Below are 19,177 nucleotides of genomic sequence, written 5' to 3'. Positions count from 1 at the left end.
CACCGCTCCGCTAGAGTGACAGCTCACTTTAGCTTTCCCGTTTATAAGTGTTGATTGTCACGCTAGGTTCATCCAAACTAATCTCAACAGATGAAATGATGACAACTCCAGGGTATCGATAATAAACTACCAACCAAGCTGTTCCTAAACAAATCTATTTTCTTACAGAATAATTATTTTATACTTTATCTCAAAAATAATTCATATGTACTTTATATCTTCCCTGGAGTTTCTATACCAAAAGAGCAGACAGCATGTGTATGTGTGTGTAGAAGTACAAAGAGAGAATGGTCCTATCGTGTAGGTAACATAGTTAAAATATGAATAACAATAGATATAGAGGTGGTGTGTGCAGGCTAATGCCTTTTTCAATTGTTATATAATAAATATTATATCAATAAATTTTTATTAAAATAAATCTATCTAATAAATACAATCTTAACCCTTATTTTAGCACTTCCTAGTCATATTCTAGATCAGGTGTAATTGAATATATACTAAATCATGTTTCTCACAAAATAAAACAATTTGTCTGAAAAGAATATGCATTTACATTAGGACATATTAACATCAGTTGAAAAATTATGAATCCCTATTTTTTTTAAACGCATATCTAATTGTTCTTATATAATAGATTTTTTATATTAAATTGCATGACTATCCAATTTAATAACAGTTGTCCTATCCTTAGGACAACCAGCCTTAATTAAAGTGTGTGCATACATATGTACTCATATTCTAATAAATATGAGCCTTATATAAAGACCATTCAGGGCTTGAAAATATTGATCTATAAATTTGCAGTGCCAGATTTTTCCACCAGCTCCAGCAAAGTGTGCAGAGATGTGTCAAATAGTTCACACCTAATTGGCATCTCTAAAGAGTAGAAGGGATTCTTAAGAGCATAGTCTGAATATAGTTCATAGATTCTTTTTAGTACAACTTCAGTGCCTTGCATGTTCTGATCAGTCACTAGAATGAACTTAACACCTGTGAACAATTGTTAATTTAAAGTATTATCAATCTGCATCTGCAAAGTAATGAAAATCTGCATCTTTGAATTTACAATCTAAAGGCAGAAAATCCTAAACTTATATTGACTTAGTTCTACAATTAATTTTCACTGTAAGTGAACAAGAAATATGCTGTTTTATGAACTCAGTCAAGATACAAACTAAGAATCCTTTTATGGGTAGAGAAACTTTGCATACACAAATATTTCAGACCAAAATTAATATGTCTCAGAAGAACATATAATATAAATTTTAAATGTCAATGAAGATCATAAAGATAATTAAAAAAAACAATATAGCAATCTCACCAGTTAAAGTCTGAAAGCAGGAAAGCTTGAATGTGTCAGCTGTGAGAGTCTCTATTCCTGAACTCTTGGGCACTGGACTCAGCTGACTGGCAAGGGCAAAAAGTGGATAGAACATACTTGCCAATACTATTTTCTCATTTGTTGTAGCTCTCATACGACCAAACTTTAAACTGAGAGGATAGTTTTCCTAAAACATACATTTTTACATAGAGAAATCGAAATTTTTATTTAGGAGTATTTCATTATTTATATACTTACTTTAGCTTCAATTAGTTCAAATACATCGCTTCCATCTTCTGTATTTCTTCCAATAACTGGAGACCCATTTACTGATAGTAAAACATGCCCCACTGTTAATAAAGGTTTAGTTAAATGACGAATTATTACCCATCCATAACTCTAAAGGTAAGGAAAGGAAATGAAACTTAGCGCAAGGTAAGACTGGTATGTCAAAAATTTGATTCATTTTAACATACTATGTCTCAATTCTGAATGCTACATGACATACTATTACATATCATAGTGTAATAGAGATAATACGAATTTTCATGTAAGTAGCTGTTAAATGGGTGGCTTTAAAAACTTTTTGTCAAATATGTTTAATTTATCATACCTTAAACTCATTATATATTAAGCGGAATTGATGGGAAGCAATTGCAATGACATCAAAATTACAGAAATCAGACCAAGACTATCATATTATATTGTTCTGGCTTCAATTATTAAAAGTACTACTTTATCTTCTAGTAAAAAATCTATTTACCGGTTATACCATCTCGTTGGCCAAACACAACAACAACCTTTTTATTTTCATACTGTAGCTTAATATCAAGAGGGAATCCAAATGTTTTTTCAGTCTCTACCCGGGGAATGTTGTGATCATAGTTATAAATTAGCCCTCCAGATTTGCTTACTACATAAACACTATAGATCACCATGATTACAAAATGTCTATATTACATTCCTGTACTAAAAATTTATTTTTAATTAAAATTCTTAATATATTCGTCTTAAATATCCGTTCCCTACAAATTATATACAATGATTTAAAAATTTATTGATGGGAGTCAGTTATGATGTACCAGTTACCACAGAAATACCAATATTAGATATGTGTCATTAACTGTTAAAGCGAAATTGTCATTTGTCTCCTTGAGTTACAATAAAATGCATTGTGAGAAGCAACATTTCAAAAAATTAAGTAGTCATTGACCTATTCTTAAGAATCTAATACATTAAGCCTCTGCCATGGAATAAAAAATAAAAGTCTTTTCGGAACTGAAAGTAATTTTTACAAATAGGATAAGATACTATACTTCAAAAAGTCTTAAGACAAAGTCCATTCTATAACCATATTCTATGATGAGGACATTCAGCGACCATTGAAATTGAAATTATGCTTTAATAAAATAATGTATGTTCACAAAAATAAATTCTTTGAATTCGGTTTACGTGTTTTTGTAAGATAAGGTATTTCAGATATCCAGCATGTTTTCAAAAATGAAAAAATACAAAAATCACTCTCAATTTAAAAAATGAAATATTTGAGTATAATATTATGTATGTTTTAGTTTATTTTGTTCTTTAATATCTTACTAAATTTCGCAACTAATATACGTACGATTGGAGTCTGTTCAGTCCTTGAAAAATGTTTCTGCTTATTTTTAATTCTACACCGTCGAAGTCTAAAAATTAAAATAAAGTTCGCTGAGGACAGGATTCGAACCTGCGCGGGTAGAACCCATTGGATTTCAAGTCCAACTCCTTAACCACTCGGACACCTCAGCTTTGATATTAATTTCGAAATTTCTTTACAACTTTCTGATAGCATTTAAAACAAAATATAACCCTAGTGATAAAATATAATACTACGAGTATACATATCATTATACATGACACGGATTTATCAAAATCGCACAGTAAGCATTTGTACTTGCATTTATGCTTAGGTGTTTAGCATTATGAATGTAAGAAGAATTAAAGTCAGGCTAACATCGACCGTTCTCGAGTTTTGTTCGTTATTAAATTAAAATAAGTTTTTAAAAACATATTCCTCCTCCGTCGCGCTGCGGATATCCTGTATCCGACGTAATCTTTGGCTTTTAAGCACCTAACATTGGTTCAAGTAACGGCATCACGTGTACCTTTTAAAGTACTAACGGATAACTTGGTTACAAATAAATTTTCAAAATAACTAAACAACCAACATAACTGAGTTATTTATTGTGGGATATATGCAACGTGTAATTGAGTATGCTGAAAATCTCGTTTATGTAAAATTAAACTGAGTACAACGTGACGATTTTTACTGATAAGGCCCCATCAAAAGAAATTGCCACGGGCCCCATATAGTACAGTTACGCCACTGTTGAGATATAAACTTTATTAACTTGAGAAATAAAGCTTATTAAATTGAGATATAAACTTTTTTTATAAACAGGGACCCTACATCCTAGCCTATCGGGCACTCAGTCAGGCAGATATGTGACCGACTACCTAAGCAGCAGGGGAGGGTCAAAGTCTCCCCTTTTCTTAAAAAAGGACATTATTAACTTAAAGGGTTGGCGTCTCCCGCCGGGCCCGAGCGACAACTATCCGGAATATCGTCATGATATTTATGGGTGAGTCGGAGCCCGGGGCTACCCACGTTACCTCTCGTGCTATTAATATTAGTGTCATGTTTGACAATATTGCCGCAGAATTTTTCGAGCTGCGATCTGTGCTTAAGCAACACCAAAATGACTTTAATTTTAATGCCATTTTCATGGCCCTCTTCCAGGTTCTGGCGAATCTCGGCAACTTGGGGATCGAGAGAGCGTCGAGAGTGAAGAGTCGCTGAACACAGCCGCGACCAGTCACCTCAAGTAGCACCCGTTCACGAGTATCACGCATAGCCAGCCATCGGTCCCCTCACCATATTTTAGGGAGAGAGACAACGCGACGCATGGACGCATGGAATTTTAACCATCATAGAGCACTTAAATTACCTCATACTAAAATATCAGTAATAAATACTATATTTATAGAACGTGTAAAAATCTCTAATTTTATTAATGGATTTGTTATTTCGGTGAAGGTGTAAGAACACCCTCTGCAATTGTAAAATACGAGCAGGGTTACGCAACATCGGTTATTCAAAATACTTCCAATAATCACTTTCAAATTTAAATTTACCAAACCATGTAAATGTAACAAATTACGATAATGAAGAAATTGAAAGAAATAATGCTGACGGTAATAAACAAAACTTATCAAAATTACGCCTTCAAAATATGGATGGGGAAGAGCGTACCAATATTTTTAAGATATGTTCTGAATATCGAGACGTTTTTTATAGTGAACACTTACCACTTCGTTTCTACAAAATAGGTAGGTTAAACACAAAATTCGTAAAATCAATAATGTTCCCATTTATGGAAAACCTTACCGTCAATCCCCGTCAGAAGCCACTTTAATAAGAAATGAAGTTAAAAAATTATTAAAATATAACGTAACACAAAAATCTCATTCGCTCTTTCGCGTATACGTCTTAATGCTCTAAGCAAAGATGACAAGGACAATCAATCAAGGCAGTTAATGTAGGTGACTCTGAAAATAATGAACTCGACAACTACTTATACATGAATTAACAAACAAAATCGTTCTTCTTCTCGCATCTCGTTCAGAAAATAATCTTTGTGAATACTCACACAGATCACTCTGCCGTAGATATGGATACGAATGGCATCCCTATACTTCATGAAGTTATAGATAAAAAGCTGAACCAAATATTAATACACACGTGGTTTAGATATGACTTTCAGTTAAAATTCGTTCACTTCCGAAACAATAGATTTTAGAAGTCCCCTTACCTTTAATACCGTATTAATCAAAGATTTCCTTAAATAATATATGAGACCCAAAATTAAATACTTTATCTATTACGAAAATAAAGTACACCGACAATTGTCCTGACACAGCTTTATGAATGCACTGAAAAGGTAATTAACGTCTCTGACAAAAGGGAACAAGAAGAAATAGTAATTAAGTATCGTATAGGGTAAACCGATGTATAAAGAAACAATTTCTCATTGAAAACGCGTTTACTTTTGAACAAATATGATAAATTCATGTGACACCTTGTAAACATATGAAATACGATCGAAGACCATTTAAACCTCAATTACAGCTCAATAGAAACCTTTTTAAGAGTTATTTATAGATTTATTTCCATACAAGGCAAATATTACTTAACTTTATTAGATGCATTTAGTAAATTAGGACAATCTTTTGAAATCCCAGACAAATCAATACCGGAAGTAGTTAGAGCTCATTTTATGGCGTACCTACCAAAATCAGTTTAGACCATGGATCTGAATTCAATAAAACCCATGAGAGAATTTGCGACACTGTATAAAATGGAGATTCATATAGAAACCCCCAATAATTTAAACTCGATGGGATTAGTAGAACATTTCCATTCCACAATTTTAGAAATATACCGACTTGCAAAATGTGAACATAAATTCACAGATACCACATCAGTAATGACATATGCAATAATGGCTAACAATCAGACAATCCATTCAGTGATCGGTCTTATTCCGTTTAAAGTGGTATTTGGTCACACGGAAAGTAACAATCAATTCAATTTAAACTTCGATAAAGAATATACTCAACAACTAAATAGGGATCATGAAAAAGACCACACTACTTATATAAATACTTAGCCGATAAAATAGGAACTAGGAATTCAACAGAATTCAACAAAGTAGAACAGGAGAGACTAGTTTCGATTTAAATGAAGATGATACTAATTTTATTAAAGGTGTAAATCAACGTAGAAGCAAGGGTACCAAAAAGCAAAAGTTAAAAATAATTTTAAAAGAAATTTAGTTTTAGTAGAAATTAACGTAAAAATATATAAAAATGTATCCAACGAAGAGCGGTTCGAATCGTCGATAACCAATCCCTCTCCGAGCGGCTCGATCCTTTGGCGTTGCGTAGAAATGTGGGGTCACTCTGCGTCTTGGGGTTCTTGGGAAATTGCAGTAAATTTGCTTACTTAATAATTGAATAGCCCTATAGTACTATTGAGTCATTCAAATAAATAAGCTTTTTATCTATAGTAAAAAAATCTCGCAGAGAGCTTCTGAGAATGCGTTTTCCTCGTCACAGAATGAATAATCGTGTGCTACGTCACAGATGACGCGAACATGAATAAAAACAGCGCGAGATTTGCGCGGCGCGCGCTAGTGCGCTCGCGCCTGCTGTCACGGCACCTCTGCCTTCAGCACTGCCTATGGATTTGCAGAACTAACGTAAAGTCGGCGGTGTTAACAAAATAGCAAAAGTTGCTAAGAAGTGAATTCCATTCTAGTCATTAATTAAGTGCCTTAATTTGATATACATTTTTGAAATAATTTTTTAAGAGCTTTCACAAAAGTTTTGTGTATCTATTATTTCATTGATTGAAATACGTGTACTACGTGCTAGTATAACAACAACAAAACAAGTGTTTAGAAGCTTCAACATAAATACATCCGGCTAGCGAAGGCTGGCGCCCCGCGATGCTTGCATGGAGCCTAGGCCTCCACCCTCTTCGCCCTCTGACACTGACTCCGACTCTGGAGATGAAACCGTACCCGCTGGTAATTTTTATCTGAATTGAATCGCAAATTTAAAATAATAATAACAAAAACCCAAAAGTACATTACAATCAGTAAATCATTTGTTGATTCAAGTGTAGAAAGTGTATTAAGACTCCTAATTTAAGGATATACATAATATAATGTCTGCCTTGCCAATGAACATTATTATATTTTTAATAATTGTAAAATTATAATAAAGTGGTGTATTAATTCGAAAAAAATCGCGCAATTTTTTGAGTTCCGACGGCCCGTTGCCGATACGCTTTAAAGTAACTTTTTAAATATAAATTCTGAACTCGACTACGGCCTTAAATTTGAATTAGTAAAAATATTAAATTTTACCTAGGTAATACTGAAAATGTTTAGCAAAAGAAAAACAGCTTAATGTAGAAAGTTGCCAATACTTTTATTGTTTATCAAAATGCTCTCCGTTCCTCTCTACATCGTCGCATTCGATGGAACCACTGAGAAAAGCAGTAGGCCCATTATTCCTTAGGGGTCTCTTCTATGGCATTGTCTTACGCTTTCACCGCATCTTCAGGACTCGTAAAGCGAATACCTCGAATTTTATCTTTAGTTCTTCGGAGTAAATGAAAGTAGCAGGGCGTCAGGTCAGGACTGTATGGCAGATGACTCATTATCTCGACACCTGCCATAGTCGAATATTCAACAGTCCGTTTTGCGGAGTGCGCTGAAGCATCGTCGTGTTGAAGAAGGAACCTGCTACGAGGGAGCTGCTGTAGATTTTTTCCCAAGTCAACAGGCAAACAGCAATTGACATACCAGTCTGCAGTAAATTTCCGACCAAAGAATGAGGCATCATCTATTTTCCTTGACTTCTTCCTTTCTTTACCTTAGTTGGCCGATCCTCGAAAGGAAACAACCACTGAGCTGATTGTCTTTTGGTTTCGGATTCGTAGCAATATATCCAGCTTTCAACACCTGTGACGACGTCAAATACAGCATTTGAGTCACTGCCGTTGAATTAATCTAACATTTGACGTCACCAGTCCATGCGAAGGTGTTTCTGGTCGTCGGTTAAAGTATGGGGAATCCATCTGGTACAAAGCTTCTTAACGCCTAAATGTTACTGTAATATTATTTGAACTTGACTTGATATTATTGTCAGTAGTCTCTGTTACAGGACGTCCCTCACGCGGATCATCATTGAGATTGTTACGTCCACGCTTTAACTCGTTAAACCAATTATTGTAAATAGTGGCACGAGATGGGGCTTCATTAAGAAATGCTAATCGCATCGTATCATAGCTTTGTTGTTGAGTAAGCCCACAATGAAAGTCATATTAAATCATTGACGAAAAATTTCTCGCGTTACATTTTCACGTGTAACAAGATTTGCCGCCAATTCACAAAAACAAATGACAAATGAATCCTAATCATGTCATCAATCATCAATGAAATCCTATTTCATACTTCGGTAAAGAATATACTATAGATAGCTTTAACAATAAAAGCCTTTATTATATATATAGAACGTTTATATGATGTGAAATATATATATATATATATATATATATATATATATATATATATATAAAGACGTTTAAATGTGTACATAGACCAATATGATTAAATAAATTTTGATTGATTGATTATATGGATAACAAATTACACGTGGAATTGATAACCCCCTGTTTCGGGTTCTTTTTCTAAAGTCATTTGAAAAGGTAATTTAGCAGCTGCGATATCAAATCTCTGGACGGACTTTATGCACAGATTAACTAGTTGCTGTGCTGGTGTATTTGAATATTGGCAGCGTATAGATCCAAACTTAATTTAAATGCGGCAAAGTTTCAATCTTATAACTGTTTTAGCAGTGACCGAGGGACTTCAGCGTGCGATTCTCATCCCTGAGGTGTCGTGGGTTCGATCCCCAGCATCTAACACTCGCTCGTACGGTAAAGGAAAACATCGTAAGAATACCGTGTTTCAAATTCAAAAATCAATGACACATGTCACACTGTCTACTTGTCTTTGAAATAAAAATGACGAAAAGACCCGTGTAGGATTGTAGCGCATAAATGCATAAACGAATTCACTGTAGAGATTTTCTTTACAATTACACACAAAAAGCAATCAAGTTTAAAAATTTACACGCTTTATTATAGATATACTAAAAAAACTTACCTTTGCAGACCCAGAAACATGGGTGCGACGCGACGTGGTGCGTTGCGTGCGTTGGGCGGCACGTACATTCCGCGTGCACGCGCCACGCCGACATCTTCTGCCTTCGTCAGGAGCTGCTCTGTTGCAGCTTACTGAGGAACATTGGCTCCAGGTCAGTCACCGAAATGATTCCTCTTTGGGGATACATCTTAAGGAACATTAAGACAGTCGGGAAAACAGAAGAAAGTCTAGACCTGTGTTCTGTCTACTGTATTACTTCCAATAGTTATCCCGATTGGACCCGTGATTCCAAGTAGCTGGTTATAGTAACCATTATGGATGTCGGGGGCGCTATCTCTATTGGAGGAGATGGAGACGGTATCTACCAACGCTGGTTATTTTTATATCATGCACCACAATAATAAATTATTTATAAGATGGCTCAAATATTTAATAATTCGTCTTCATACTTAATATCTTTCAAAACCTGCTGTTAATTATAAAAACTAGCGATGCATCCGATACCGATACCAACGCTTGTTGAACTAAAATTAAATTTAGGTAAAATATATCAAGATTGGTTAAAGTTTTTAATTTTTATTTAAAATACTAAACAGTCACACAACTTTGAATAAGATTAAAGGTAGAAATATTTCTATGAGAGTATCGTATCGGCTAAAAGGCGTATCGATGCATCCCTAATAAAAACTAACACGCGACTGGAGAATAAGTTGAACTTTGTTTTTAGTTCTTTCCATGACTAAATATGCAGTCGCTGTGATAAACAGAGAAATGGAAGAAGAATTACATTTAAATATTCTTGTCCTTTCCCTATTCAGTTTAATTAATAATAGTTATTAATGTATAAGCCATGAAAGTGGGTTCATATGATGAATGAATTGATGTCTTAAACGGCATGCATATATTATAAAGAAACAATTCAATAGTATCAAAAGCACTAAGCTTTTATAGTTTTTTTTCTCGAAGTGGAATCATATTTTGTATACATGTAAAGCTAATTCTGCTAAGATGCCTAAACAATCCTCTATTTATGTATGCTTTGTAAGAATCTGTAATACATGTGCCTACAGGTGTGCGAGGGCAAGACGGAAGCGGCGCGCATCTTCCACACATATGTGCAGCACGTGCATGCGGAGGCAAAGGGCCGGCCTCCACCAGAGCCGTTGCCAGAGCACCAGGCCTCGACCTCCGCTGCAACACACACAAGTATGCAATATTTCTTTTTTGTGGAAAAATTAATTTATTATTAAATCTATGTCTTTAATATAAATAGCATACTTATAATATTAACATATAAAATTGTGTAAATGATATCTTCTATCACATAAATATCTTTTCTCTATATATATAAAATTCTCGTGTAACAATGTTCGTTCCCATACTCCTTCGAAACGGCTCGACCGATACCTATGAATCTTTTATGCATATTCAGTAAGTCTGAGAATCAGCTACTATCTATCTTTCAAACCCCTAAGTGATAAGGGGTGTCCACCCAAAAAAAAAAATGATACAGCATACAAAAATACATATTTCCCTAAATTGTCACCCCTGTACGATCAACCCTTATTTTTTTATTATAGTAGATAGGTTATTTTATGATAGGTCAGCTAGTGATATATACAAAAAAATAACATTTGTGATTTGGCAAAGTATTAAATTATTGCTTTCGGTATATCCGCGCTCAATTCTCAAGTGCTCCAGCAATATCTCGGTTTTCTCCAGTCCTGTCAACTCAGCGTTATTTCGGACCAAAAAAGTATAAACGTCATAAGACAGTTTAAATAATTCAAGCAGCTCACTTCGTAAATCTATATGAGATGCTACTCCGCCTAAAATTGAATAAAAACCAGAATAGCAAGTGTACATTGTTAAAAGATTGTGGTAGAAAGTGTAATTTGACCTAATTATAGATTAACAGCGCCATCTAGTTCATACGATACTAGTTATAACTTTGCGCGCCAAAAAAACTCATGAATGAGTTGCTCATGATTCAATGTAAGGTAACGAGGCCGCGTTCCATTCATCTCACGCGCTGACTCAGGGAATTTCTTAGAAATCATCGCGAAAGCACCATGGTTTTTGAAAGCATTGTCTAATTAATAACGAAATACCCAAACACATTTCCTGTATTTATATGACGAATACTTGTGATATAATAGAGACCTTGACTATTATGGTAATTTCTGATGAATCCTAATGATCTCGAACTGGATATTCATAGTTTATTAAATATTAAGTATTTTTTTAAAGTTTAGTAATGTTAATGTGATAGATTTATTTTTCTTAGTTTAATGTCAATATTCATTATCGAGTGTAGTAATGGAATGCAATAAGAAAGAAAGAAGAAAAAACCTGTCTTCTCGTTTGACTGGAACGAGAAAGACAGGTAAAGTCGCAAAAAAATCCATCCAAATTGCCCTACGCAATTCCATTCCAGGAAGCTACATATATTTTCAGAAGTTTTCTAAAAAGAACTAACACAATATGAATATAATTAACAAAAGAGTATTATTTTTATTAACACTGTTGCATTATTAATACATATACAATCAGATAAGATAAGATAAGAAATATAAATTATTGAGGAGGCAACGGGCAGGCATATCGCTAACATGCGATCTGTTACAGGTAACTCTAGTATATTATACTAAAGAGCAAAAAGTGTACAACCAAATTTACTAAAATAAAATTAGAGTACAGTGTATAACATTATGCAATTTTAAAGCGAACATCTTAAATATTTAAAAAAATGTACTTAAATGTAAAGATAATATAGTAGTTTCTCTTTACTAAAGGCAAAATCAATGCAATTCATTAGTGTCCCCACCCACCCATAATGTCTTTATTTTTACAGAAAATTAGATTATTAATTTTTTTAAATATTTTTAATAGTAGCTTCGTCATCTACTGAATATTGTGAATGGAATAGTTCGAAATCGCTAGGGGGTAGTCCGCAGCTACATAGTATTTAAAGCTAGTATACAATATACAGGTGACCCTAGAGCTGGTAGGTACTTTCGTCGCTCAACGAATAAGTATCGTAATACAGGGAAATGCCGCCAAATTTTAAAATATATAACAGTTTTATATTTATTTTGAATATCATTATTATTAATATGTAGGTTATATTTGCAAGTAATCTAAAGCTTAAAATTTATTATAAAATCAATTAAACATATAGGTTATTAGAAATCCATTTTATATATTTGGGAGTTTCAGTATTAGGTGAAATGAAAATAAAATATCTTTGGAAAACTTTATATGTCTAGTTTTCGTAGAGAGAGATATGGTCAGTTAATCTATAACGAGATCAGAGGCCATTACGCCGTAATCAACAGTAGGGGACTTGGCGATAAAATCGTATAAAATTATCGTTTACTGTGATTGTTTTCTCTCTATCGAATATTAAAATAACGATGAGTGACGTGAGGGCATGTGTCGCGTGCCGAACGATGGTCGCGAGCCAAACATTTTCCGAATATTTTCCAAGTGACAGTGATTTTCGGTATGTAGTGATTAACATAAATTCCGAGCGATTCTTAATCATTATTTTTGTATGTAAATAGCATTTCAATAGTATTATGTTAATAATAGTTAGCGGATAAAACCATTGAACTTTTCAGTAAATAGTTGTGTGTTTATTACTATTTACCTAATATATTCAATTATTAAAAAAAAATTAAAATAGTGTCTTGTCATTTCCCTAAACTACAAAAAAATGGAATTGTCCTTTTGTTGTTATTTCTATAGCTCGTCATTTTATTAGTGTTAATAACATGATCTATCAAAATTCATACACCGAAACGTTCTAAAGTAATATGTAATTATAATCTCTATCTTATGGATTAATAGATATTATGACTGTGTACAGCCATTATCAAATTTGTATAATGTGGAAGTTACGACTCATTCAAGCGTAGTCTCCTTAGTCGAGGTCTTTGCGGAAGTGAGTCATTATTTACTAGGAAATGTGATTCATGTTCCGGATACTATTCATCTCAAAATATCTGACTTATATAAAACTTTGGCGCCAGCTGCTTAAAGTTTAAAAAAAACGATATGAATCGTGGGATAATTATTTGATGTGTCATCGATTAATTGTTCCATTTAAATTAGATTCAACGAGGTTTAGCCACTCGCTGTGACCATGAGAAAACAATATAGCTTTGTATATTATTACCTCAAGTATCGTATTTAAAAACAAATGAATTGATATCCTCTAACTTGATTGGTTGCGGACTGCTCCACCCACAGAAAATCATATCAGACTGAGACGCCATACATTTCGTGTTTTATTAACAGCGTCACAAATTTGAGTTAATCTTTTTATACTGCTGTTCCTATATGAGCCTGAAAATCATTCATTGTTCCAGGAATTCTGTCTGCTCTAAGTGGGGTGTGAGACATATGGTATTTTTCAGTTGTATTAATCATCGCAATATGAGTATTTACGTTATTATAATAAAAACACGATATATATTAGGAAATCTTACCAATCTTGATTATTTTTGAATTCATAATTAGTTTATAAATTCTCAATAAAGAAAATTACTTTGATTGGACTTGATACACTTTCAGAGTTGGCTGTGGTTTCCTCGAAATTTATGAGCCAATTTAAATAAATAAAATAATAATCAATGGCGCTACAACCTTTTTAGGTCTGGGCCTCCGATTTCTGTATCTATTTCATGATCATCTGTTAATCTAATAGGCAAGTCAGCCTTCTGTGCTTGACACATGCCTTTACTTTTTGGGTCTAAGACAAGCCGGTTTCCTCACGATGTTTTCCTTCACCGTTCGAGCGAATGTTTAATGCGCACATGGAAAGAAAGTCCACTGGTGCACAGCCGTGGATCGAACCTACGACCTCAGAGATGAGAGTCGCACGCTGAAGCCACTAGGCCAACACTGCTCGCTAAATAAATAAAATAGCTACATAATTATTATTTATTTCTTAATAAAATAAATTGTACTTACAAAAAAAACGTTACTATTTGAGCAAAATATACAGTAGGGGTCGGTATTATGGCAGACGCAGGATTCCCAATAAGGTGCATGGTAATAGCGTCGCTCGCTCGGCGGGAGCACATTAGCAAGTCAATGCGGTCCCGGGGCTCCGGGATCAAGTCGTCACGGCAAGTTGGGGTCGCCACTTGATGCCTGCTGATTTATTGCGCCCTCTATTTTCAATTTAGCTTCGTGATATTAAACGCATATTTAAATCATGTGATTATGACATATTTTATGTCTCACTTTAAACTTATTTAAAAATCATTTTTAAGGAATGACTGACCACAAAAAGCACTTATAGGTATGTAAATATTTATAAGAAATGCTGATACGAATAAAAAAAAAGTAAAAACCTGTGACCTTTCAGAGTTTTCAAGTGCTTAAAATTGACTTGTTAGTAACTTTAATAGTTTTAGATAGGTACTATTGGCGATTTGGTCTACTGATAGGTGAATGTTGGAAGCGTGGGAACGGGAGAGCGTGGACCGCTTTCACATACTCCTCAGATGAATCATTGGAATGCGGAGCCGGTACCTGTCGGTAGTGCCTGTGTAGTTTGACCGCCTCCCATGTCGACTGGCTAAATTAGTCTTCATACCAATTTGCGTAATTGTAATCTTACAAAATATAACAAATTATCATATAATTAATATATATTGTTTAATCAATTATAGGTATGACACCTATAATTGATTTATTTTTTAATAGGCTTAGTCGGAAATAAATATAATCTGCACTTTGTACAGTTTTCAAAATGACAAAAAACGTAGGCTACTTTTAATATTCTTTTTATTATTAAGCGTGTCACTTAGTGAGTGTTTTCTGTTACAACGGAACATTCTAATTCACGAAACATCGTCCTATTGCTCCGTAAATTATATAAATATCTGAACATCTTAAGATGGTGGAGGTGCAGCCGAGTGGGTCCGTGGCGGGGCGGAGCAAAGGCGGAGCCAGTACCGCTCCGCCCTCGGTCCTCTGCTACCTTTGAAAGTTCTGGTAGACATAAGTCTCAAGAGTACAGCGTCTAATATATATTTTCATTTTATAGAGATAGGAATAGTAGGGAGACAATGGAGATTCAATCACATCTCCGAAAACGATCGTAACGAGGATAAATTATATTTTTCTATACCAATCTGAGTAAGGCCTCTTGACACATCAACATCCTATATACCAAATTATTGTGCACACCATAACCTATAAAAACATTGTCTAATAGCTTAAGTCTTTAGTCTTCTTCTTAAGTCTTCTTTGTCAGTTTAAACAGAGAAACACCTGTGCACTTTACGAATGTACCTAAGGTATCTACTACAAAGCTACAAATCTTATATTTTAAATAATCTATATTTGAGTACAATGACGGTTTACCTGATGTCACCATCAGTTTATGACTTAAACTACGAGAATGTTTTTCCAAGAAGAGCTGTCTGCGGTTCAAATAATTTACATCCTGACCTTGAGCTTCTATTAACGACTCTTACTGAAAATCACGGCTTGTTATTAATTTATTTTATAATAATAGTTTAAGTTGTTTTTTGGAATCGGTATATATTACTAATACGGATTACTAGTTACAAATCTTTGCCACATTTAGATGTTTTCTTATTGTTAAAAAAATATTGACACTTTGTTTTGTACTATATTATTATATAGATTTTATTTCCAGTTTGAAAAATTTAAATTAAGGCACGAAGTGAAAACGTTGTCAGTGTATATCTAATATGAAGAGAACCCAGTGGCGTCAGTCACGATATTACTGAGTCAATAAAGCTACCACATGCTGAGAGATCACAGTTTTCTCCCTTCTTTGATTCTCTGATCCACCTATAAATAATCATAGTATATTTCATGAAATACAATTGCATAATAAGCACCACTTTGAAAGCAGGTAGGATTTTATATTATTAATATTATATTACTATGGGACAATGGTTGCGTTGCGCTATTCATTCTTACGTTATAATTTCTAGATGACCCAGTAAACTTAGTATCACCTACATATATTTGTCTAAAAACTTAATATAACATTTCTAAAAAGACAAAAGACGTCAAACATTTCCCATCTTATTATTACAAGTACACTCGCTGTATTTTTCTTTACTTATTATTTATGTTTTCCACCATTTAAACCTTCCTTGAACTTCTACAAAAGATCGATTTGATCCAGCCATTCCCGAATTTTAGCCAGACAAACGACAAAAAATTGTACAATACATGTTATTTGAAGTAAATAAATAGAATCTACTTAACTGATCGGTTTCTAAAAACTTGCTTACTTATGCGCTTAATCTTTTATTTATTCATAAAGTATCATACGTCATCGCAGCTGTGTTATAGGATTTAAATAAAAGTTTTCATTTAGATAACATCTTTCATTCACGAATACTCTTAAGATATCATTTAATACCCAGTGTTATGATAATCCTCTTAAGCTCTCAAGTCGTGTGAAAGTCCAAAAGTGTACGCGTTAATCTAGTGGGAGGGCGGTGGGGTGGTTGAGAGGCGGGCCTTGCGGAAACCATGAGACACTCACTCACTTCCGGTCCTCCATCCGGACGTAAGGCTCTACATCCGACTCTCAAATGACTTGCATACAAAAATAATAGTTTTTACGTGTTTTTGGCCTCAGTGATTTACTCTATTTTAATGACTTATTAATATTATTTGTTAAAATATGTGTATTGTTACAATAATAAATGCAACAGACATGTGGTTAAATAAAATGTGATGCTGTGGCTTAGCCCAAGTGAACATCGTCGTTTGCAGCAACTTTATCAAGGTACCATGTTTTATTACGATTAGAAATGTTTATTAATTAATGACAAATTTTGTTATATAAGTTAAATATGAAGAAATTACATATGATAATTGTAAAACATGAAATGTCCAGTCTTGCTATGTATGTATATATATAATTATGTGTTTATTTTCAATATTATTTATAATATATTTTCAATATAATTTTAAAAAAATCAATGGCGTTACAACCTTTTTAGGTCTGGGCCTCAGCTTCTGTATCTGTTTCATGATCATGATTTGTTAAACGAATAGGCAAGTAGGTGATCACCCTTCTGTGTCTGACGCACGCCGTCGACTTTTTGGGTCTAAGACAAGCCGGTTTCCTCACGATGTTTTCCTTAACCGTTCGAGCTAATTGTAAATGCGTACATAGAAAGAAAATCCATTGGTGCACAGCCTCAGGGATGAGAGTCGCATGCTGAAGCCACAAGGCTAACACTGCTAAATATAGTATGTCTATTACTACATTAAGTAATATTCGTATCTTACAATATTTCTATTTTTTATAGACCAAGGGCAAAGGGCAGAAGGCTCACCAGATGTTAAGTGATTCCGCCGGCCATGGACACACTCAATGCCAGAGGGCTCGCGATTGCGTTGCCGGCCTAGGCTGGCCAAAAAGGGACAATGTCATAATTGTCTAGTGTTATTTTTAAAGCATTACATTTGTTTATAATTTTTAAATGTATATCCTACTATTAAACTAAAGACAAATATTTATCAACAGATCCCTACGCGGCGCTAGGCGGGCGGGCTAGCGGCGGACAAGTGCAACTGTGGCAATTCTTACTTGAAGAATTGGCGGCGGGATCACCTGGTATTTGCTGGGAGGTATGTCTAAAAGTCACAGCACTTTCAAAATTAGTATATTGTTATCAATAAGAAGCGACAGTTTAATTTTCGATAATGACGTTATAACCTTGACACTCAGGGTCCCCCGGGTGAGGGAGAGTTTCGTCTGTCAGACCCCGAAGAAGTGGCCAGGCGCTGGGGACGCCGCAAACAGAAACCTAATATGAACTATGACAAGTTATCTCGCGCTCTACGCTACTATTACGACAAGAACATCATGGGGAAGGTAAAGAAAGCCCTTTTGCCCTTTATCTCATCTTCGTACTAAATCTTCTGTTTGTTATAAAAATAACTGGAATTACCTTGGCTAATTCAAAACATTATTACCAGGTCCCCGGTAAGAGATATGCGTACAAGTTTTGCTGGGCGGGCTTGGCTGCAGCCTGCCAGTCTCAGACGGATGCTCCCTATTGGCCTTACCTTCCTTCTCATCCACATCACTCTACAAACTGACAACATTTACCGAATTAAAAAGTTTTAAAGCACAATGCTCGTGCTGTTCCTATTTTAACTGGAAACTACGCACTTCCTGAGATCACCAAGTCGAAATGAATACAATAATTATAATTTTATAGATATTTTACTGCTTTACAATAAGTACACTTGCAGTATTATGATTTTGGTAGCTTTTCCTACCTACAATTAACTATTTGTTAATAAACAGAATAATTTTGTTATGCTCTTGTTTTGTTTTTATTATTATATTTTTATAGAATAATGTTAGTGACAATTATCGTTGATGTTGGAAGTGTTACTAAGTTCAAACTTATACCTATTGATACAAAATATAAATAAAGTTCCTCTTTGTCATAAAATGCATTTTACTTTATAAACATATTTACCCCCATATGCTGCAGGATAAAATGCGGTTAATACTTTGATTCGCCGGATATTTTAGACTCGGTAATCGAATCTTTTGTCTTCCCAAGGCAAACAAATAAAGAAAATAAGACATTTTTATACGAATTTAAAAAAAACTGTCTTCCTAACAAAAGTCGCACATTTTAATGCACTGTGAATAAATGTATAAACAGGTTTAAAATAACTTTATAAAACTGGACATTACAAAACACTGCACAATACTAAATGCTTTGTCACAATTTTTTGTCACACTATCTAATTGGAATTATTCAAGAAAGTATGAAGTTATAAACGAATACACTATATAGAACATGTGATGTGGATTTTGAGGCATTTATTTTTTGAAGGTATTATTAGTTCCTAATATGTTAAAGACCTGTATAATATTATGGGACTGTTTCTGAACTATTTTTTTAGTTGAAGGCCTGCGAAATGAGGAGCTTGTGTGCGGCCTTGCGGCGCCGGACGCTGCTTCTGATACTGCGCCCACGCAACGGTCATAATCGATGGTTCACAAACTTTTAATGCCATATTTTTAATTAAATTTATATTG

General features: G+C 34.2%; 2 protein-coding genes and 1 non-coding gene across 3 annotated transcripts; 1 reads left to right on the top strand and 2 right to left on the bottom strand.

The window, feature by feature from the left end:
- Positions 1-533: 533 nt before the first annotated feature.
- LOC123718305 (trafficking protein particle complex subunit 4) lies at positions 534-2,416 on the bottom strand. Its single transcript, XM_045674734.1, has 4 exons — positions 2,085-2,416; positions 1,580-1,671; positions 1,322-1,508; positions 534-990 (listed from the first exon to the last, which is right to left on the bottom strand). The coding sequence occupies exons 1-4, from the start codon at positions 2,257-2,259 to the stop codon at positions 791-793; spliced, it is 654 nt and encodes a 217-aa protein (XP_045530690.1). The 5' UTR covers positions 2,260-2,416; the 3' UTR covers positions 534-790.
- A 610-nt stretch (positions 2,417-3,026) lies between these two features.
- Trnas-uga lies at positions 3,027-3,108 on the bottom strand. The gene has a single exon. It is a non-coding gene; the product is annotated as a tRNA-Ser (tRNA).
- Positions 3,109-6,582: 3,474 nt separating this feature from the next.
- LOC123720309 (DNA-binding protein D-ETS-6-like) lies at positions 6,583-18,485 on the top strand. The gene is made up of 6 exons (XM_045676863.1): positions 6,583-6,951; positions 9,108-9,250; positions 10,170-10,305; positions 17,639-17,742; positions 17,843-17,989; positions 18,094-18,485. The coding sequence occupies exons 1-6, from the start codon at positions 6,879-6,881 to the stop codon at positions 18,214-18,216; spliced, it is 726 nt and encodes a 241-aa protein (XP_045532819.1). The 5' UTR covers positions 6,583-6,878; the 3' UTR covers positions 18,217-18,485.
- Positions 18,486-19,177: the final 692 nt, after the last annotated feature.

This window comes from Pieris brassicae, chromosome 2, assembly GCF_905147105.1.
Source record: "Pieris brassicae chromosome 2, ilPieBrab1.1, whole genome shotgun sequence".
Taxonomy (NCBI): Eukaryota; Metazoa; Arthropoda; class Insecta; order Lepidoptera; family Pieridae; genus Pieris; species Pieris brassicae.
This window is presented reverse-complemented; position numbering and strand designations above follow the sequence as displayed.

What these genes read in the sequence shown, in the direction of transcription:
- LOC123718305 (XM_045674734.1), bottom strand. Translation starts at nt 2,259, where the DNA reads ATGGTGATCTATAGTGTTTATGTAGTAAGCAAATCTGGAGGGCTAATT. An exon ending in CCAACGAGATGGTATAACCG is followed by an intron (nt 1,672 to 2,084) that starts GTAAATAGATTT and finishes CTTTATTAACAG; the next exon opens with TGGGGCATGTTTTACTATCA. An exon ending in TTGAACTAATTGAAGCTAAA is followed by an intron (nt 1,509 to 1,579) that starts GTAAGTATATAA and finishes TGTATGTTTTAG; the next exon opens with GAAAACTATCCTCTCAGTTT.
- LOC123720309 (XM_045676863.1), top strand. Translation starts at nt 6,879, where the DNA reads ATGGAGCCTAGGCCTCCACCCTCTTCGCCCTCTGACACTGACTCCGAC. An exon ending in CTGAGGAACATTGGCTCCAG is followed by an intron (nt 9,251 to 10,169) that starts GTCAGTCACCGA and finishes ATGTGCCTACAG; the next exon opens with GTGTGCGAGGGCAAGACGGA. An exon ending in ACAAGAACATCATGGGGAAG is followed by an intron (nt 17,990 to 18,093) that starts GTAAAGAAAGCC and finishes CATTATTACCAG; the next exon opens with GTCCCCGGTAAGAGATATGC.